Source organism: Lonchura striata, chromosome 32, assembly GCF_050655825.1.
Source record: "Lonchura striata isolate lonStrDom1 chromosome 32, ASM5065582v1, whole genome shotgun sequence".
Taxonomy (NCBI): Eukaryota; Metazoa; Chordata; class Aves; order Passeriformes; family Estrildidae; genus Lonchura; species Lonchura striata.
The window spans coordinates 2,547,078-2,562,630 of NC_140734.1; the positions used below are offsets into that span (position 1 = coordinate 2,547,078).

Consider the following 15,553-nt stretch of genomic DNA (forward strand, 5'->3'; position numbering starts at 1 on the left):
AGGGGCCATCTCGTCCCTGCTCTTTCTCCTCCCCACCTTGCTGTGCCTCTGCCCTGTGCCCCTGGGGCTGCTCCTGGCCAGGCAGCCTCAGGGGGAGCCAGCACTGGCTGCAGCCCCAGCGGCCCCCCAGGACAAGGCCCAGCAATGAAGAGGCCAAGGGAAGCACTGGGCAGCAGCAGAACCCTCAGCAGAGGTCTTTGGACAGCCATGGACTGGCCACAACTCCACTGCAGCCTCACTGGGAATCTTCCCTGACTATCAGCAGCCTTTAAAGGAAGCTCTTGGAGAATGAGATCAGCAAAACACTCACCAATTTCTCATGCAGAAATACCAGATTCCAGCCGAGCACATCATCAGGCCAAGTGCTGCAGCAGCCACAATGGCCATCAACTTCATCAAACAAGATGTTCCCCAGCAGAAATCTCTTCTCATGCTTTTCCAGATTTTGTCAGCATGTGTTGAGGTGCCAGCTGCATCTTGGGAGCAATGGGAAGAGTGAGCCATTGCTATGCTGCACTGCTGAGCTGGCAGCACGGTGGATATGGCCAGCACATTCTCACTCTCTGTTTTCCCCAGAGCTGGGGCCTGCAGGCACCTTGCCGCCTCTTGGCACAGGACTGCTCAGTGCCCAAAGCCCTGAGCCTGCATGCCATAATTCCTCTCTGCTGTGCTCTTCTGCTCCCAGCAATACTTGTCAAACAGGTGGATAAAGACAAGGAAAATGCCCAGAGTTTTGGAGCTGCTCCAAAACTCCACCATCCAGCAAACAGCTGCCTCTCTGCATCTCCCCAGAGAGCAGGAAATTGCAGGCATCTAAGGCCCATGGCGCAATTTGAGCTCCTTATCAGCTGGTGCCAAATGCCTTCCTGCAGAGGCTGGGGAGAAGCTGCAGCCAGCCCAGGCTGGTAAACAGCCCTGCAGGCCATGAGAGCAGCAGCGGGGCAGCAAGGCTGCCATGGATCCGTTCCCACTGTCCCGGGCACGGCCTGTCCAGATGTGCAGGGAAAGGTCCCAGCTGCTGAGTCCAAGGGGAAGGGGGAGGGAAATGCACCCACCATGCTGTCTCTCCAGCCACGCAATTCAGGGTGCGGCTGTAGGGCACAACTGCTCTATGGCACAGGAGCAAAGTGTCAAGAGCAGGGACAAGGAATAAGGAGAGGTCTTCTGTATGATTGCTAACTGCGTTTATTGCCAGGAGAGTCAGTGACAGAAACACACAAATGCAGGCTGCGGGAGGGTTTTTAAACAGGAGAGGGTACAGAGCTTTAACCAACTGGGAGAATCCTGGGGAGGAGCACAAGGCGGGGATTACAATGTTTAAACCAATAGGGAATTAGAGGGGAGGGAAACAATTGAAACAAACCAATGGAGCCTCGAAGGATACAAAAAGGACAGGGAAGTTTCTGGAGAAAGGGGCAATTATGAGAAGGGATTGACATTCAGTGGCACGAGGAACAGGGAACATTCGGCTACAAAGGGCAGGTCTTTGGGAAGTTGGACAACCAGGGCAAAACCAACAACACAAGGGGACAGGAACAATCCATTAAGGATAAAATATGCTATAGCAACACAAAAGTGGGAGGTTTATAGAACCGAGCATTGAAACAGAATTGCAATTGAAAACACAATAGAAACAACACCTCAAGACCTCAGTGCTCAAGAGAAGAGCTACAGACACCACCACACTGGATATATCTATATCTATATCTATATCTATATCTATATCTATATCTATATCTATATCTATATCTATATCTATATCTATATCTATATCTATATCTATATCTATATCTATATCTATATCTATATCTATATCTATCTATATCTATATCTATATCTATATCTATATCTATATCTATATCTATATCTATATCTATATCTATATCTATATCTAATTTATATATCTATATCTGTATCAATCTAATCTATGTCTATAATCAAGTCACTTCAGCTTTAAATAAAATCTCTTCATTTATCCTTTTCCTATGAATTGTGGTTAGAAAGAAGTTTTATTTTATACAGATACATTTAGTAAAGACATTAAATAACAGATGCTTTTAAGGTGTCCAATACAGGAACTGCAGCAAATTTGTCCCTGATTTCCATTCATGAGTGCCTGCTGTCAGGGAGGGATCAGAAGTTCCTGTCTAGAGGGTGGGAGCAGATGTATGCGCCCTTTTCCAGGATCTGCTTTGCAGCTTTTTTAATGGAGCCATCCAGGTTTTCATCGGCACCTATGGTGAAAGAGATAGAAGTCAACTAAGGCACCGTAAAGAGCTGTTGTAAATCTCTTTCAAGATGTCTTTTTGAATACAAATATAAATGTAATGCCAGGAAGATACTGAACATTCTCTTCTGAAAAAGACTGATTATTACAGAGTGAGCTTCAGAGAGCCAATGTCCAACTGGTCAGTACTTCCCAAAGAGTCCAAATCCCTAATTTCCATCGGTTACTTGTCAGGAATATATACAGAAAAGATAGATTTTATATTCCTCAATAAAGAACCCTGGAAGTTTGCTTCAGCTATGAAGTGAAGAGAGTCTTCTCAACAGGTTCCGAGGCTGCTTCTTCTTTGAACTAAAAGCAGAGCAAAACTCTTCTGTTGGTCACATCAAGCCAACATAAGTTTCATGAGTCTGTGAAAGACATAGGAGTGTAAATATTATTTCATATTATTGTACTTACTGTTTTCTAATTCAGCCATGGGGTAAATAGGCCATAATTCACTTTATCAAATAACTGGAATAAGCTCTGGAAAATAAGGTTTTTTTCAAACTTTCAAGTTTTCAACTTTTTCAAACTTTCAAGTTTTAAAAAAGGGAAGGAATTCCGTAAAGAAAACGATGTAGAAAAAAAGACTGTAATTTAAACTTCTCAGAGCCCTTTGATAATCCAGCCCTAAACCCCCGTCATGTGCAGTGCAGCATTGATGGTCCCTTTGAGCCCAGAACTGCCAAGAGTCAGGGCCGGGATGAGCCTTTACCCCAAACTGGCTCCAAGACTGAGTGGGAATCAATCCAGAACAGGGCTCACACAAAGAGCAAAGCCTCAAGGCCAAAGCCAAACCTTCATCAGGTTGGATTTCTTTAAACACGGAACGGGAACAAATTTACTTGTGCGGTAAAATCACTGTTACCATGAAACTTTACATGAGCTACTAAATAAGCAGTGTCCTCTCCTGAACTGTGTTGCCCAAATACTGTTGAGAACTTGCTGTGCCTCTGCCCTGTGCCCCTGGGGCTGCTCCTGGCCAGGCAGCCTCAGGGGGAGCCAGCACTGGCTGCAGCCCCAGCGGCCCCCCAGGACAAGGCCCAGCAATGAAGAGGCCAAGGAAAGCACTGGGCAGCAGCAGAACCCTCAGCAGAGGGTGTGGCCATGGACTGGCCACAGCTCCACTGCAGCATGACTACAAGTTCGGTACCAGTGCTATGAGCAGAGTTACAAGAAAACTGTGGAGAAAAATGAACTACTGACTGCTCTCGTACAGCTTCCGAATGCCAAGATAGCAGCCCATCAGCACAAGTGGCACAGTGAACAGTGTCACCACCGTGCCTATCATGCAGGACCTGTGCACATGCTGGGGGCAGACAATTCTTGGGATGCGCACATATCCAGGACATATATTCCTGTTTCAGTGATAACGTCTGTGCGAGCAATGGGGAGCGTGAGCCCGCGCTGTGCTGCACTGCTGAGCTGGCAGCACGGTGGATACGGCCAGGACGTTCTCTGTTTGCCCAGAGCTGGGGCCTGCAGGCACCTTGCCGCCCCTTGGCACAGGCTGTGCCACCCAACAAAGCCCAGCAGGCCGGCAGGAGAGCCCGGGGCCAGCGCAGCTGCTTGGGCCGTCGCTGCTTGGAGGGACAGGGGCCAAACCCATCCCTGAGCAGCCCCTGCCAGCCCTGGCCCTCCCTGCCCTGTGACAGCTCCCCCAGCCCCAGGGGACAGAGTCAGGCCCTGTCAGGACACACTGGAGCCTTGCTCTCCCTCTCCGGCCTTTCCCCATCCTGGGCACCCCGTGCAGCCACTCCCAGGTTTCAGGATGTGGCTCCCACAGAGGGACCCCACCAGGACTGCTCAGGCTGGCTGAGCCTGGCACAGCAATCACCTTCTGTGGCACTGTCTGGCATCTCCCTCATTCGTGCATCAGGGGCTGGCATGGAGCCATTGCTTCCTCCAGAGAGTGCTGCATTCAGCAAAGCCCTGTGGTCCATCTCTGGAGAAAGGAAAAGGGTCAGCTGGATCAGGTGTAACCATTCCCCACTGGGGAGGTGGCATCCTCAGGATGCAATACTTGTCAAAGACATGGATAAGGGTCAGGAAGAGGCCAAGGCTCTTGGGGCTGCCACAGGACCCACTGTTTTACAAACAGCGCCCTGCCTGAACTGCCTGGAGGCCAGGAAATTGCCGGGGATTGCAAGCCCGTGGTGCAGTTGGGGCTCCCTGTACCGAATGCCTTCCTGCAGAGGCTGGGGAGAAGCTGCAACCAGCCCAGGCTGGGAAACAGCCCTGCAGGCTGTGAGAGCAGCAGCGGGGCAGCGAGGCTGCCATGGATCCCTTCCCACTGTGCTGGGCAGGGACTGTCCAGATGTGCAGGGAAAGGTCCCAGCTGCTGAGTCCCAGGGAAAGGCTGAGGGAAATGCACCCACCACGGCGTCTCTCCAGATCACTCAGGATTTGTTCCAGATGTTTGGATTCCTCCAGGGACTTACTCTCTCCTGTAGGTTTGTTCTTTCTTCTCAGGGGACCTTAAGAGAAATATTTCCATTTTCCAGGAATGGATTGCACAAAACCAGAGCTCAGCCTGTGGGGTGAGCAAGGACACATTACTCACCCCTGCAATGGGAGCTGGACTTGTGTGCAGCATCCAGCCGTGGAGTAGGGAAAGTCCTCCCTGCAGCCCCACCTGTAATGACCAGGAGCACAAAGCAGGGAGAAATTGATAGATTTTAATTAAGACTGAAAGTAGCTGGATTGGGCTTTGTTGGCTTTTTTTTTTTTGATCACATAGAGTTGATCAGCAACTAATGCTACTTGACCTTTGCCAAATACTGAGGACAAGGAAACAATATCTGGAAAGTAGATTTTAATACCTAGCTATGCATTCACTTTTCAAACTACTCACTATTATGTTATTGCACAAGTTTCTGTATACCTGTAATGTCATCACTATGGTCTGTACTTAGGAGTCAAGAAGTTTGCTGAAAAAGATTTCCAATTAAGTTGTGTTCAGAAGAAGAGGGCAGGGAGCAGCTGGGGGTGTTCTGGGGCTCTCCTCTTTGTAGTTTTCATTCTTCCTGGGACCTCAGACTGGTGACTTCATGGCTGCTGCTGATTTCCTTTCCCTTTTTTAGATGCAAATGGTGAAAGTGTCTTTGACCTGCCTTGCTGGACATTGTGAAGAGAACAGTCATCTACTGCAAGTGGAAGTGTCACAGGTGGAGCAGGGTTCTGTGAGTGCTGAGTATCAAATCAGACCTGGTCAGACCTGGTCAGAGCTGCCAGAACAATCGGTTCATGCTGCCCTTCCCTGCTCTGCCTGTTCCACGCTATTTCATGACAGAGTAATGGAACTGCTGTTAAGTGTGTCACTTGAGCCAGGATAGCAGAACCAGCAGAAGCCAGCCCCAGAATTAATGGGGCTCTGCAGAGGAGCCCCAGACTATTAATCAGTCTGCCTGCAGAACTGGCTCCAACTCTGAACTCTTGTGACCACACTCTGAAGAAAACATCCTTCCAATATTTCTTATAGGCACTTCTGACGGAGACACTGCATCTGCTTGTGCAGGTAAGAATCCAAAAGTTCTGACTTCAGGAAAAACCCTGTGGTGGTGCACATCCAGCAAATATCAGCACATCCTGACTGCACATGCAGTAGAAGAAGCAGCAGCATTGTACACGTGGGTTTGTTTAGCTGAGCTCCCCTACACTTTAAATAGAGTGCTATCCATAACTATAGTTAATGGCACACCGGTGCCATACCTTGCTCCTTAAAGCCTCCCTGTAACTCAACTTTATAAAAAAAAGTTAATGCCAAGGCTGAATGAACAACTGCGGTCTCGGTCCAGCAGTGGAGGGGTGACAAACACTGACTGTGAAAAACTGCATTGCCTTGTTTGTTCATCAAGAGTGTGAAATTAGGGTAGAGGAAAAGGGTGGGGGTCAGGGTATAGAACTTGCAGGATTAGGCAAGGCTAGGTAACTGCAAGCAAATACTGTAAAACAATGTGATAACTATATATGGAAACAAAAAAAAAAAGATCTTGCAGGACTGGCTGGAACTGATAACCTCAAGTGGAGGAGACCCATCACCCCTCTTGTGAAATCAACTGTTGCCAGCACAACTCAGAGAAGATACGAAACAGAAAAGTATAAAAAGGGACTGAAGAGAAGGAAGGGTGTCAGCCCTTGGCGGAGCGGAGACTCCCCAGCTGCACCCAGCACTGTTTGCTTGCTATTGCTTGCTGTAATTAATAAAATTATTAATTTAACTTAAAAGGCTGAATCAAATTATTCGTCTCAATTTATAACAAATTTGGTGCCGTGACTCGGATCGGAACACCTGGAGAGGGGGCCTCGCTAAGGAGGCGCCCCACTGCCTTTGCTTTAACAGTGGTCTTACGGGGACACTCCTCCCCGGACTCCGACCGATGAACCTAAAATCCGATAGCAAGCAAAGAACTGCCGGCGACCCCCTTAATCTTTGTGCACGAAGCCCCGGGCAAAGATACCGGATGGTGTAAGTATTTTCCGAAGGACCTGGTGTCCGGAGGAGGCCTGTTCTGGGAGAACAGGACCGCCTGGTCGGGGGTCGGGAATCCTGCAGTGTGACGAGTGTGGCGTATGAGAGGGGGGCCGGCAGCTCGGACTCCCCAGGCAAGTGCGGACCTCATAGTAGTGCGGTTCCCATATCCGGCGACGGACTGGGCCACGAATTGAGGGAAGCAAGTGTGTGTGTGTTAGAAGGCACTCCAGAAAATGGGTCAGAGGAAAAGCAAGCCTGCTGAACCCATGGGTGGGGGAATCCCTGTAAAACTTCCCCATATTTCAGAGAATAGTCCATTAGGCTCAATGATTAAATACTGGAATGCCTTTCCTTCTAGGAAGGGAAAAGATAAAGAAAAAATGGCTCATTACTGCATGGAAGTTTGGGGGGGGAAACAAATAAGAGGGGATCAGTTATATTGGCCGATATTTGGGTCTTTTGAGGATTGGATCTGTCAGGCCTTAAATATTTACATTAATTCAAAAGAACCCCTTAATTTAGAAAAAAGTAAATATGCAGTCCTCTAGATAAGAGGATAGACAAGGACAAAATTATTTGCTCTCAATATCGAGAGGAAGAAAAAGAGGCCAAAAGAAATTGAATTACCCCCAGGTATCCCCCCTCCCTATATACCGCCACCACCACCCTCTCTTCCATTGCCACCTCCACCGCCACAACCTTTATACCCCCCGCCCCCGGATCCTTTGCTAGTAGACCACCCGGGTCCCTCGGCACCCACCCAAGAATTATCGGAGGATGAGGGTCCAGAAGGTGAAAGGTTGGAGGAAAGTATCCCTGAGGGTTCTCGGCGAGTAACCCGAAGCCAGACCCGACAAAAGGGAAAGCAAGAATTGGCTATATTTCCCCTTAGGGAGCATGGAATGGGAATGGTGCCTAACCCAAATGCAGCGCAACCAGGACAGCCTGCCCAGATTCTAGGAATAGGGTACATATCCGTCCCATTAAACTCGGGGAATGCTAGGGAATTTAAAAAGGAACTCGGAAATTTGTTAGAAGATCCTTTAGGGGTGGTGGAGCGGTTGGATCATTTTTTGGGACCTAATATTTATACTTGGGAGGAGATGCAATCCATGTTAGGGATTTTGTTTTCTGCAGAAGAAAGGAGAATGATTAGGGAAACGGGCATGAGAATCTGGGATGATGAACATCAGCAGGGACCATTAGCAGATACTAAATGGCCCCTACAGAATCCCCAGTGGAATAATCAAGACCCGTTACACCATACCCATATGGGCGATTTGCGAAATATAATAATACAGGGAATAAGGAAGGCTGTCCCTCATGGACAGAATGTACAAAAGGCATTCAAGGAACAACAGAAAAAGGATGAAGATCAACTGAGTTGTTGGAGAGGCTGAGAAAAGCCTTTCAGTTATATTCAGGAGTGGACCCTAACACTCCTGAAGGGGAGACACTGTTGAAAGTTCATTTTGTGGTAAACTCGTGGATGGATATTAGAAAGAAGTTGGAAAAGTTAGAAGGGAGGCAAGCGAGGGGGCTGGATGAGTTACTGCGGGAGGCTCAGAAGGTTTATGTTAGGAGGGAGGATGAGAACTACAAGAAGCAGTCTAAGATTATGTTAGCAGCTGTAAGGGAAGGACAGAGGCAATCTCCCCAAAGAAGGGGTGGTGGCCACCCAGGAGGTTTGAGGGGAGCTGGTCGGCAGGTGAATGAAGGAAGACAAGGTAGAGGAGATAGGATTGTTTGCTTTTACTGGGGGAAAAAGGGACATATGAAGCGGGAATGCCGACAAAGGATGGCTGATGAAGAGCAGTTTAAGGAAGATTAGGGGTGTCAGGGGCTCTATCTGCTGGGGACAAGAGAAAGAACAGAGCCCCTGGTAAAATTAAAAATAGGTCCCCAGAAGCAAGAATATGAGTTCCTTGTGGACTCAGGGGCGGAAAGACCGAGTGTCCGGACCCTTCCCCAAGGGTGTAAGATTTCATCTGAAATAATACAAGTGATTAGAGCCAAAGGGAAACCCTTTGGAGTACCTGTAATCAAGGATTTCCTTTTAGAAAGTAACTCCAAATTAGTAATTGAGTAATTTTTATTAGTTCCAAAAGCAGATTATAATTTACTGAGAAGAGATTTGATAGTTAAATTTGGGATAGGGATAGAGATTAGCAAGGGAGAACTAACAGTAAAATTGTGTCCTCTCCAGGCTGAGGATGAGAAAAAGATTAATTCAGAGGTTTGGTACTCCCCTAATAGTACAGGAAAATTAAACATTGAACCCTTTGAAGTAACTATTAGGAACCCGGAGATACCTGTCAGAATTAAGCAATATCCTATACCTAAGGAGGGGAGGCAAGGACTGAAACCAAAAAAAAAAAAATTTAGATGGACAGTCCTTCCCCAGAGATTTACAAAATCCCCAAATCTGTTTGGATAAGTTTTAGAACAAATACTGGCAAGTTATTCTTTAGGGGAAGGGACAGTGTTATTAATATGTGGATGATTTATTAATTGCAAAAAAAAAACCCAAACGAACAAACAAACAAAAAAACCCCAACACATACAACAAAACAAAACAAAACAAAAAAAAAACCAAAACAGTAGCATATCTCTCCAAACTCCTTGATCCCATTAGCCAGCCACTGCTCTTCTGATAGAGGAAGCTGGGAAGATAACCTTTGGAAGTGAGCTAAAAGTCTTATCTCCCCATAACATTCATGGAGTTTTGCAACAGAAGGCCGACAAATAGATAACGGATGCCAGATTCCTAACGTATGAAGGCATCCTAGTCTCCTCTCTTAAGTTAAGAAACCACGGGCCTGAAAAACCCGGCCCAGTGTTTTTTTATATAAAGAACCAATTACAGAACTAACACATGTTTACCTCCAACAGATAAAGGAACAAACAAAAATAAAGCCAGATCATGAGGAAGAAAAACTAAAAGAAGAAGCTCAATTATATGTAGACAAGTTCTCTCGAGTTCTGAAAAAAAAAAAAAATTAAAAAAAAAAAATCGGGTATGCTATAATAGATGAGAAAACATTTAAGACAGTAGAATCTGGTCCCCTTAGCCCCAGCTGGTCAGCCCAAGCATGCAAATTATATGCTGTGCTTAAAGCTCTAAATTTATTGAAAGGAAAAAGTGGGACTATTTTTACTAATTCTAAATATGCCTATGAAGTAGTTCCTACTTTTAGTAAAATCTGAGAAGAAAGAAAACCACAAGAACTGTGATACGGACGGCCGAGAAAGAGTGGACGCATGCCAGTCGAGTTAAAAGTCCAGCCACCATGGATGACCAGTGGAAAGTAGACAGCCAGCCTAGGAATTTGAAGGTTACCATTAAGAAAAATCTAGGAACTCTGTGTGCATCATTTAAGTCGGTTGCAAAGGAGAACAAAAAGGGATATAATTACCTACTTATTAGTAATTTTCTAGTAGTTTATAATAAGGTAGATTATACTTATTATCCTTTTGTGTGTGTTAGTAATTATTTTAATGATTATTTGATAATTTGTAATAAGGTAGATTGTGATTGTTGTCCTTTCAGGTGCTTTGCATGTAAAATTTGCCAAGAACGGTGGCAGGTCCATTGCCAAGGGGGGAGGCCGCCAACTGGGGTCTGAACAGAAATTGTGTTAAAATCAAGAAAATTGAAAAATCAGTAGATTTGTTTCGAGTCTGAGGACTGGTAAAAAATATACACCAAAGGAGTGCATCAGGAAACTTTTGTTTCCATACTAACGAACCCACTCCATTTGTTGCCCAAATTCTAAAAAGGTGTTGTCAGAGGGAACTAAAGGGGGTCCCGTGCGACCCACCCCCGGTCAAAGATAAAAATTGGGAACAGTATGAAGTTAGGCGGGAGCAGGGGAAAGGACGCCCAGGTGAGTACCGCTGCTGCCGAGGAGATAATTCACCTCGCGGCTTGAAGCACCGGAGACGGCGAGCGAGGCAGAGGGGAAAAAGCCAGGTCCCCCCCAAATAGAATAATGCTGAAATGCTCCAACTATTGCCAACCGAGTACTAGGCTCCCCCAGACGACCGGTCTGATTGCCTCTGAAACACCAGAAAGGCAACAAACCCAAGAGGGGAAAACAAGATATTATGCAATAAAAACAAGGTCATAACCCCACCCTTATTGGAAAATAATATGTTAGTGCTTTGTACTGTATACCAAAGAGAGGGTTCCCCAGCTTTGCACCAACCCTTTAAGTACACAATAACTGGAGTACATAGTAGAGTAATTCAGAGTCAGATAACATCCAGACCCCCTAGATTTACCCCACGGTTATGCAAACTAGCCCCTGTAGAGCCCTGTTTTAATAACATAGGATTTTATATGCGTCCAGCATCAAACCCAGGGAAAGGGTATTGCAATTACCCTAGGGAATATTTCTGTAGGTACTGAGAGTGTAAAACAATAGCCTCAGATTGGCAAACAGCAGGAGATAAAATTGGAATAGCAAAAAGAAAATTGAAGGCAGCACACCTGATGCTGATCAAAGCCAAATATGAAACTCTCCCTAGAAATCCTGAAGTAGGAGAGACTTTAATTCTAGCTCACCAAGAAATAAAACGATTTGATGAACAAAATGGTAGAAGAAAAAAAAACGGGGGAATGTGAAAAACTGCATTGCCTTGTTTGTTCATCAAGAGTGTGAAATTAGGGTAGAGGAAAAGGGTGGGGGTCGGGGCATGGAACTTGCAAGATTAGGCAAGGCTAGGTAACCGCAAGCAAATACTGTAAAACAATGTGATAACTATGTATGGAAAAAAAAAGAAAGATCTTGCAGGACTGGCTGGAACTGGCTGGATAACCGCAGCAGAGAAGACCCATCACCCCTCTTGTGAAATCAACTGTTGCCAGCACAACGCAGAGAAGATACGAAAAAGGAAAGTATAAAAAGGGACTGAAGAGAAGGAAGGGTGTCACCCCATGGCAGAGCGCAGACTCCCCAGCTGCACCCAGCGCTGTTTGCTTGCTATCGCTTGCTGTAATTAATAAAATTATTAATTGATCTTAAAAGGCTGAATCAAATGATTCGCCTCAATTTATAGCACTGACTTTCCGAGAGCAGCATCTCTCCTGCAGCACTCGGGCCCGGCCGAGCCGCCCCCGGGAGGCCGGTGCAGAAGCCGGCCCGGACTCACCTGCAGCGCCAGGCACCGCGCCCCGCTGCTCTGCAGGGCGGCGCGCATGTGCTCCAGCAGCTCCCGCAGGTGCCGTTCTCCTCCCGCAGCCTGGCCATGCGCTCCTCGGCCGCTCCAGCGCCACCATCTCCTCGCAGCGCTCTCGGCAGCGGGGCCCCGGCGGCCGCCGCTCGGCGCTGCCCGCGGCCCCGCGGCCGGCGGGGTCGGCGCGGCGGCGGCGGCGGCGGCGGGGGCTGCGCAGGCGGATCTGGGTCTCGATGTGCTCGCTCTCCCGGCCCGGCGGCAGCCGCGGCCCCGCGCGGGTGCTGAAGTGGCCGCAGAGCCGCGCGTGGAACTGGCGGAAGGTGAGCTCGGCCGAGAGCCCGTCCCACAGCCCCGCGCACTCCTCGGGCTCCGCCGCCTCCTCCAGCCCCAGCACCCGGCACAGCGTGCGGCAGTCCTCGCCGGGGATGCGGCCCGCCCCGGCATGGCCCAGGCGCTGCAAGATCTCCTGCAGGTAGCGGTCCAGGCCGGTGGCCAGCACGGCGATCTCGTTCTCCACGCCGTGCTCCAGCCCATAGTGGGAGGCGAGGGCGCTGACCAGCCACTGCGTGCGCCGGGCCGGCCGCCCGTAGGGGTCCCAGCCCTCCGGCGGCTCCATCGCGCCTGCCCGGCCCGCGGCGCGGCCCGAGCATCCCGAGCGCCCGCCCGGCCGAGCGCTCGGCCCCGGCCCGCGGCGGGGCGGGACGGGCGGGGCGGGGCCGCCGCCGCTCCAGCGCCGCTCGCCGAGCAGCGTCCGCCTTTGTCCGGCACCAAAAGGGATTCCGGCAAAGCGGCCCGGTGCCGCCCTGCTCCGTCTGGCTGCCGAGCCTGTGCCCCAGGTACGTCTCTCATTTCTTAACTCCTTTCTCCCCTCTGTTTCCTCTTGAACGCGAGCAAGACAGCAGCATCGCACAATCCACTTGGACAAGTAAGGCTCGTGAACGAGTGAGTGCTTCCACTAAATTAAAAACCCAATGTGCTTGAAAGCCGACCTTCTGTTTGCTCAGACCTGCTCACCTCTGTCGATGAGCTGACTTTATGGTGTTGCTGTGTGGCTTTTCAGGGGTCTGGCATAGAGATGAGTAAGCGTTAAACTCGCTCAAAGAAGCTGCCCAAAGCAGTGACTTTAGTCTCTCTTTGGCTGGCGAGTAGGACCGGCCTTGTTGAACGCAGTCAGCAGCACAAGCAGGGATCCTCCACCAGCACGGACATGCCACAAACCAGGACGGGCACCAGAGGGGACTGTGGCACCAGAGGGGACCGTGTCACCAGAGGGAACCATGGCACCAGCCGTGCCCCGCTACCATGAGCAGGGTGGCAAAGCCAGGTGCTGCTAACAGGCTGCATTAACAGGCCAGACAAGGCATCATGAGGAACCAGGTTTGAGTACCATCCAAGGAGTCCTGTCAAGAGCAAATAGTTTGAATATTCTCTCTAGGACAAAAAAAGAGCAAACCAAACCAGCTGATATGTGAGGAAAGTGAATTCAAGTTCATTTAAAGCGCTGCTCAATTCAGGGCTGGGTTTCTTTTGAGTGAACTGATGCTAATAAATATTTTCTTTCCTATGGTGGGGTTTCTCTGCAAACAGGCTTTGATGAGAAATTTCTGGCCCCATTTGGTTTTGCTCTTTTAAGATAAATCCAGAACCTGAGTAGCTTTGTTGAGGAATGAAGAATATTTTATAGCTCAGTTTATTCTCAGGAAGAGCCTTACATTTTAGCACAGGAGGAAGGTAAGGCAAAGGTTTAAAAGCTTTCCCCTCCTGGAGTGCCACATTCTCAGAGGAGTCTGTGAGGAGAAGTTCCCTCAACCAAGGCTAGGGCTCTTTGCCTCCTCTGCAGGCTCAGTATTCTGGGAGTTCCACAAGCCTCAGCTGCCACTCTAGTTTCCTCTGAATATTTCTTGTTGTGCAGTACACAGGGAGAATATTTTGTGCTAGGTTCCCCTCGGCTTTGAGAGAAGTCTCAGTAATTGTGTTGATTTTTATGTCCAGATTAACTTTTTATGAATAGTAAGGAAAAAGGAAGAAGTATTATGGAAAATTAATTGCTCAAAATGTGAGTGGCCCAACCACACTAAAAACAAAGTCTAAACTGAATAATATTTTTTTATTTTTTTCGCCTGATAGGTGGGGTAAAACATGCAATGCTAATAAAGCCTTTAAGAGATGCAGCCAGCAGCCAACTGTATGAAAATCTAAGTGGTAAAGGATGAAACAGAACAGGGAAGAATCTTCAGCCCTTCCTGTTGAAGGTAGAACAGTATGAAAAGTGACTGTGGCTGTTGTGCATAGGTAAGGGTGTTATTTGTAAAGGAGAGCAGGTGCCCCAAGCTGTTGGTGGCCCGTGCCCTGCCGTGGCTGGCCCACATCCAGTCCTAGATGGACCAGGGTGGGGGGCTCGGGAGGGGAGGAGGTGGGGGGATCTCGGGAAGCTTCTGCATCACAACCGGTCTGGGGGGCCGTGGGGGAGGCACGGAGCGCTGGGGCTCTGCTTTCTTGGGCAGCTGCTGCTGCTGAGGCGATGTCTGAGAGCTGCCAGACCCGACGCTCTCTGGGCTCCCTGGGGGCGAGGGGGAATCACGCCTTCTCGGCCGGGATGCTGGAGCTGCGGCAGCGCTGCTGTGGAGAGAGCAGTGGCTGAGGCCCCAGCTGCCAGTGGCACACAGGGACCCTCCTGCACAGCAGGGCCCAGAGCTGGCAAGGCTCCCCAGCACGGCTGGAGCGGCTGGCACACCTTGGCCCAGCTGGACAGCTGCCCCTCGAGGCCCCAGCGAGCAGGGGACGGCTCTGGGCAGGCTCCCTGGCCAGGAGCGGGCCCCAGAGCGCCTCTGCCTTTCAGGGGCCATCTCGTCCCCGCTCTTTCTCCTCCCCACCTTGCTGTGCCTCTGCCCTGTGCCCCTGGGGCTGCTCCTGGCCAGGCAGCCTCAGGGGGAGCCAGCACTGGCTGCAGCCCCAGCGGCCCCCCAGGACAAGGCCCAGCAATGAAGAGGCCAAGGAAAGCACTGGGCAGCAGCAGAACCCTCAGCAGAGTTCTTTGCACAGCCATGGACTGGCCACAACTCCACTGCAGCCTCACTGGGAATCTTCCCTGACTATCAGCAGCCTTTGAAGATGCTGGAGGGTAGAAATCCGCAACAACTTACTGTTTTTGTTCCTTCCACCACCGGAACCCGAAACAGAACAGGACCACAGAAAGTGGCACAGTGAACAGTGTCACCACCGTGCCTATCATGCAGGATCTGCGTACATGCTGGGGGCAGAAAACTCTTGGGGTGCTCGGTGGATTCAGGGCATCTGTACTGGACTTGCCAAGCATTTCTGTGGGAGCAATGGGGAGCATGAGCCCGCGCTGTGCTGCACTGCTGAGCTGGCAGCACGGTGGATACGGCCAGGACGTTCTCTGTTTGCCCAGAGCTGGGGCCTGCAGGCACCTTGCCGCCCCTTGGCACAGGCTGTGCCACCCAACAAAGCCCAGCAGGCCGGCAGGAGAGCCCGGGGCCAGCGCAGCTGCTTGGGCCGTGGCTGCTTGGAGGGACAGGGGCCAAACCCATCCCTGAGCAGCCCCTGCCAGCCCTGGCCCTCCCTGCCCTGTGACAGCTCCCCCAGCCCCAGGGGACAGAGTCAGGCCCTGT

General features: G+C 49.7%; 1 protein-coding gene across 1 annotated transcript; it reads right to left on the reverse strand.

Annotated features, from left to right (window-relative positions):
• Positions 1-2,133: 2,133 nt before the first annotated feature.
• LOC146764610 (uncharacterized) lies at positions 2,134-15,153 on the reverse strand. Its single transcript, XM_085564051.1, has 8 exons — positions 15,065-15,153; positions 14,369-14,540; positions 12,936-12,985; positions 12,019-12,676; positions 11,898-11,987; positions 6,621-6,654; positions 4,107-4,214; positions 2,134-2,234 (listed from the first exon to the last, which is right to left on the reverse strand). The coding sequence occupies exons 1-8, from the start codon at positions 15,151-15,153 to the stop codon at positions 2,134-2,136; spliced, it is 1,302 nt and encodes a 433-aa protein (XP_085420177.1).
• Positions 15,154-15,553: the final 400 nt, after the last annotated feature.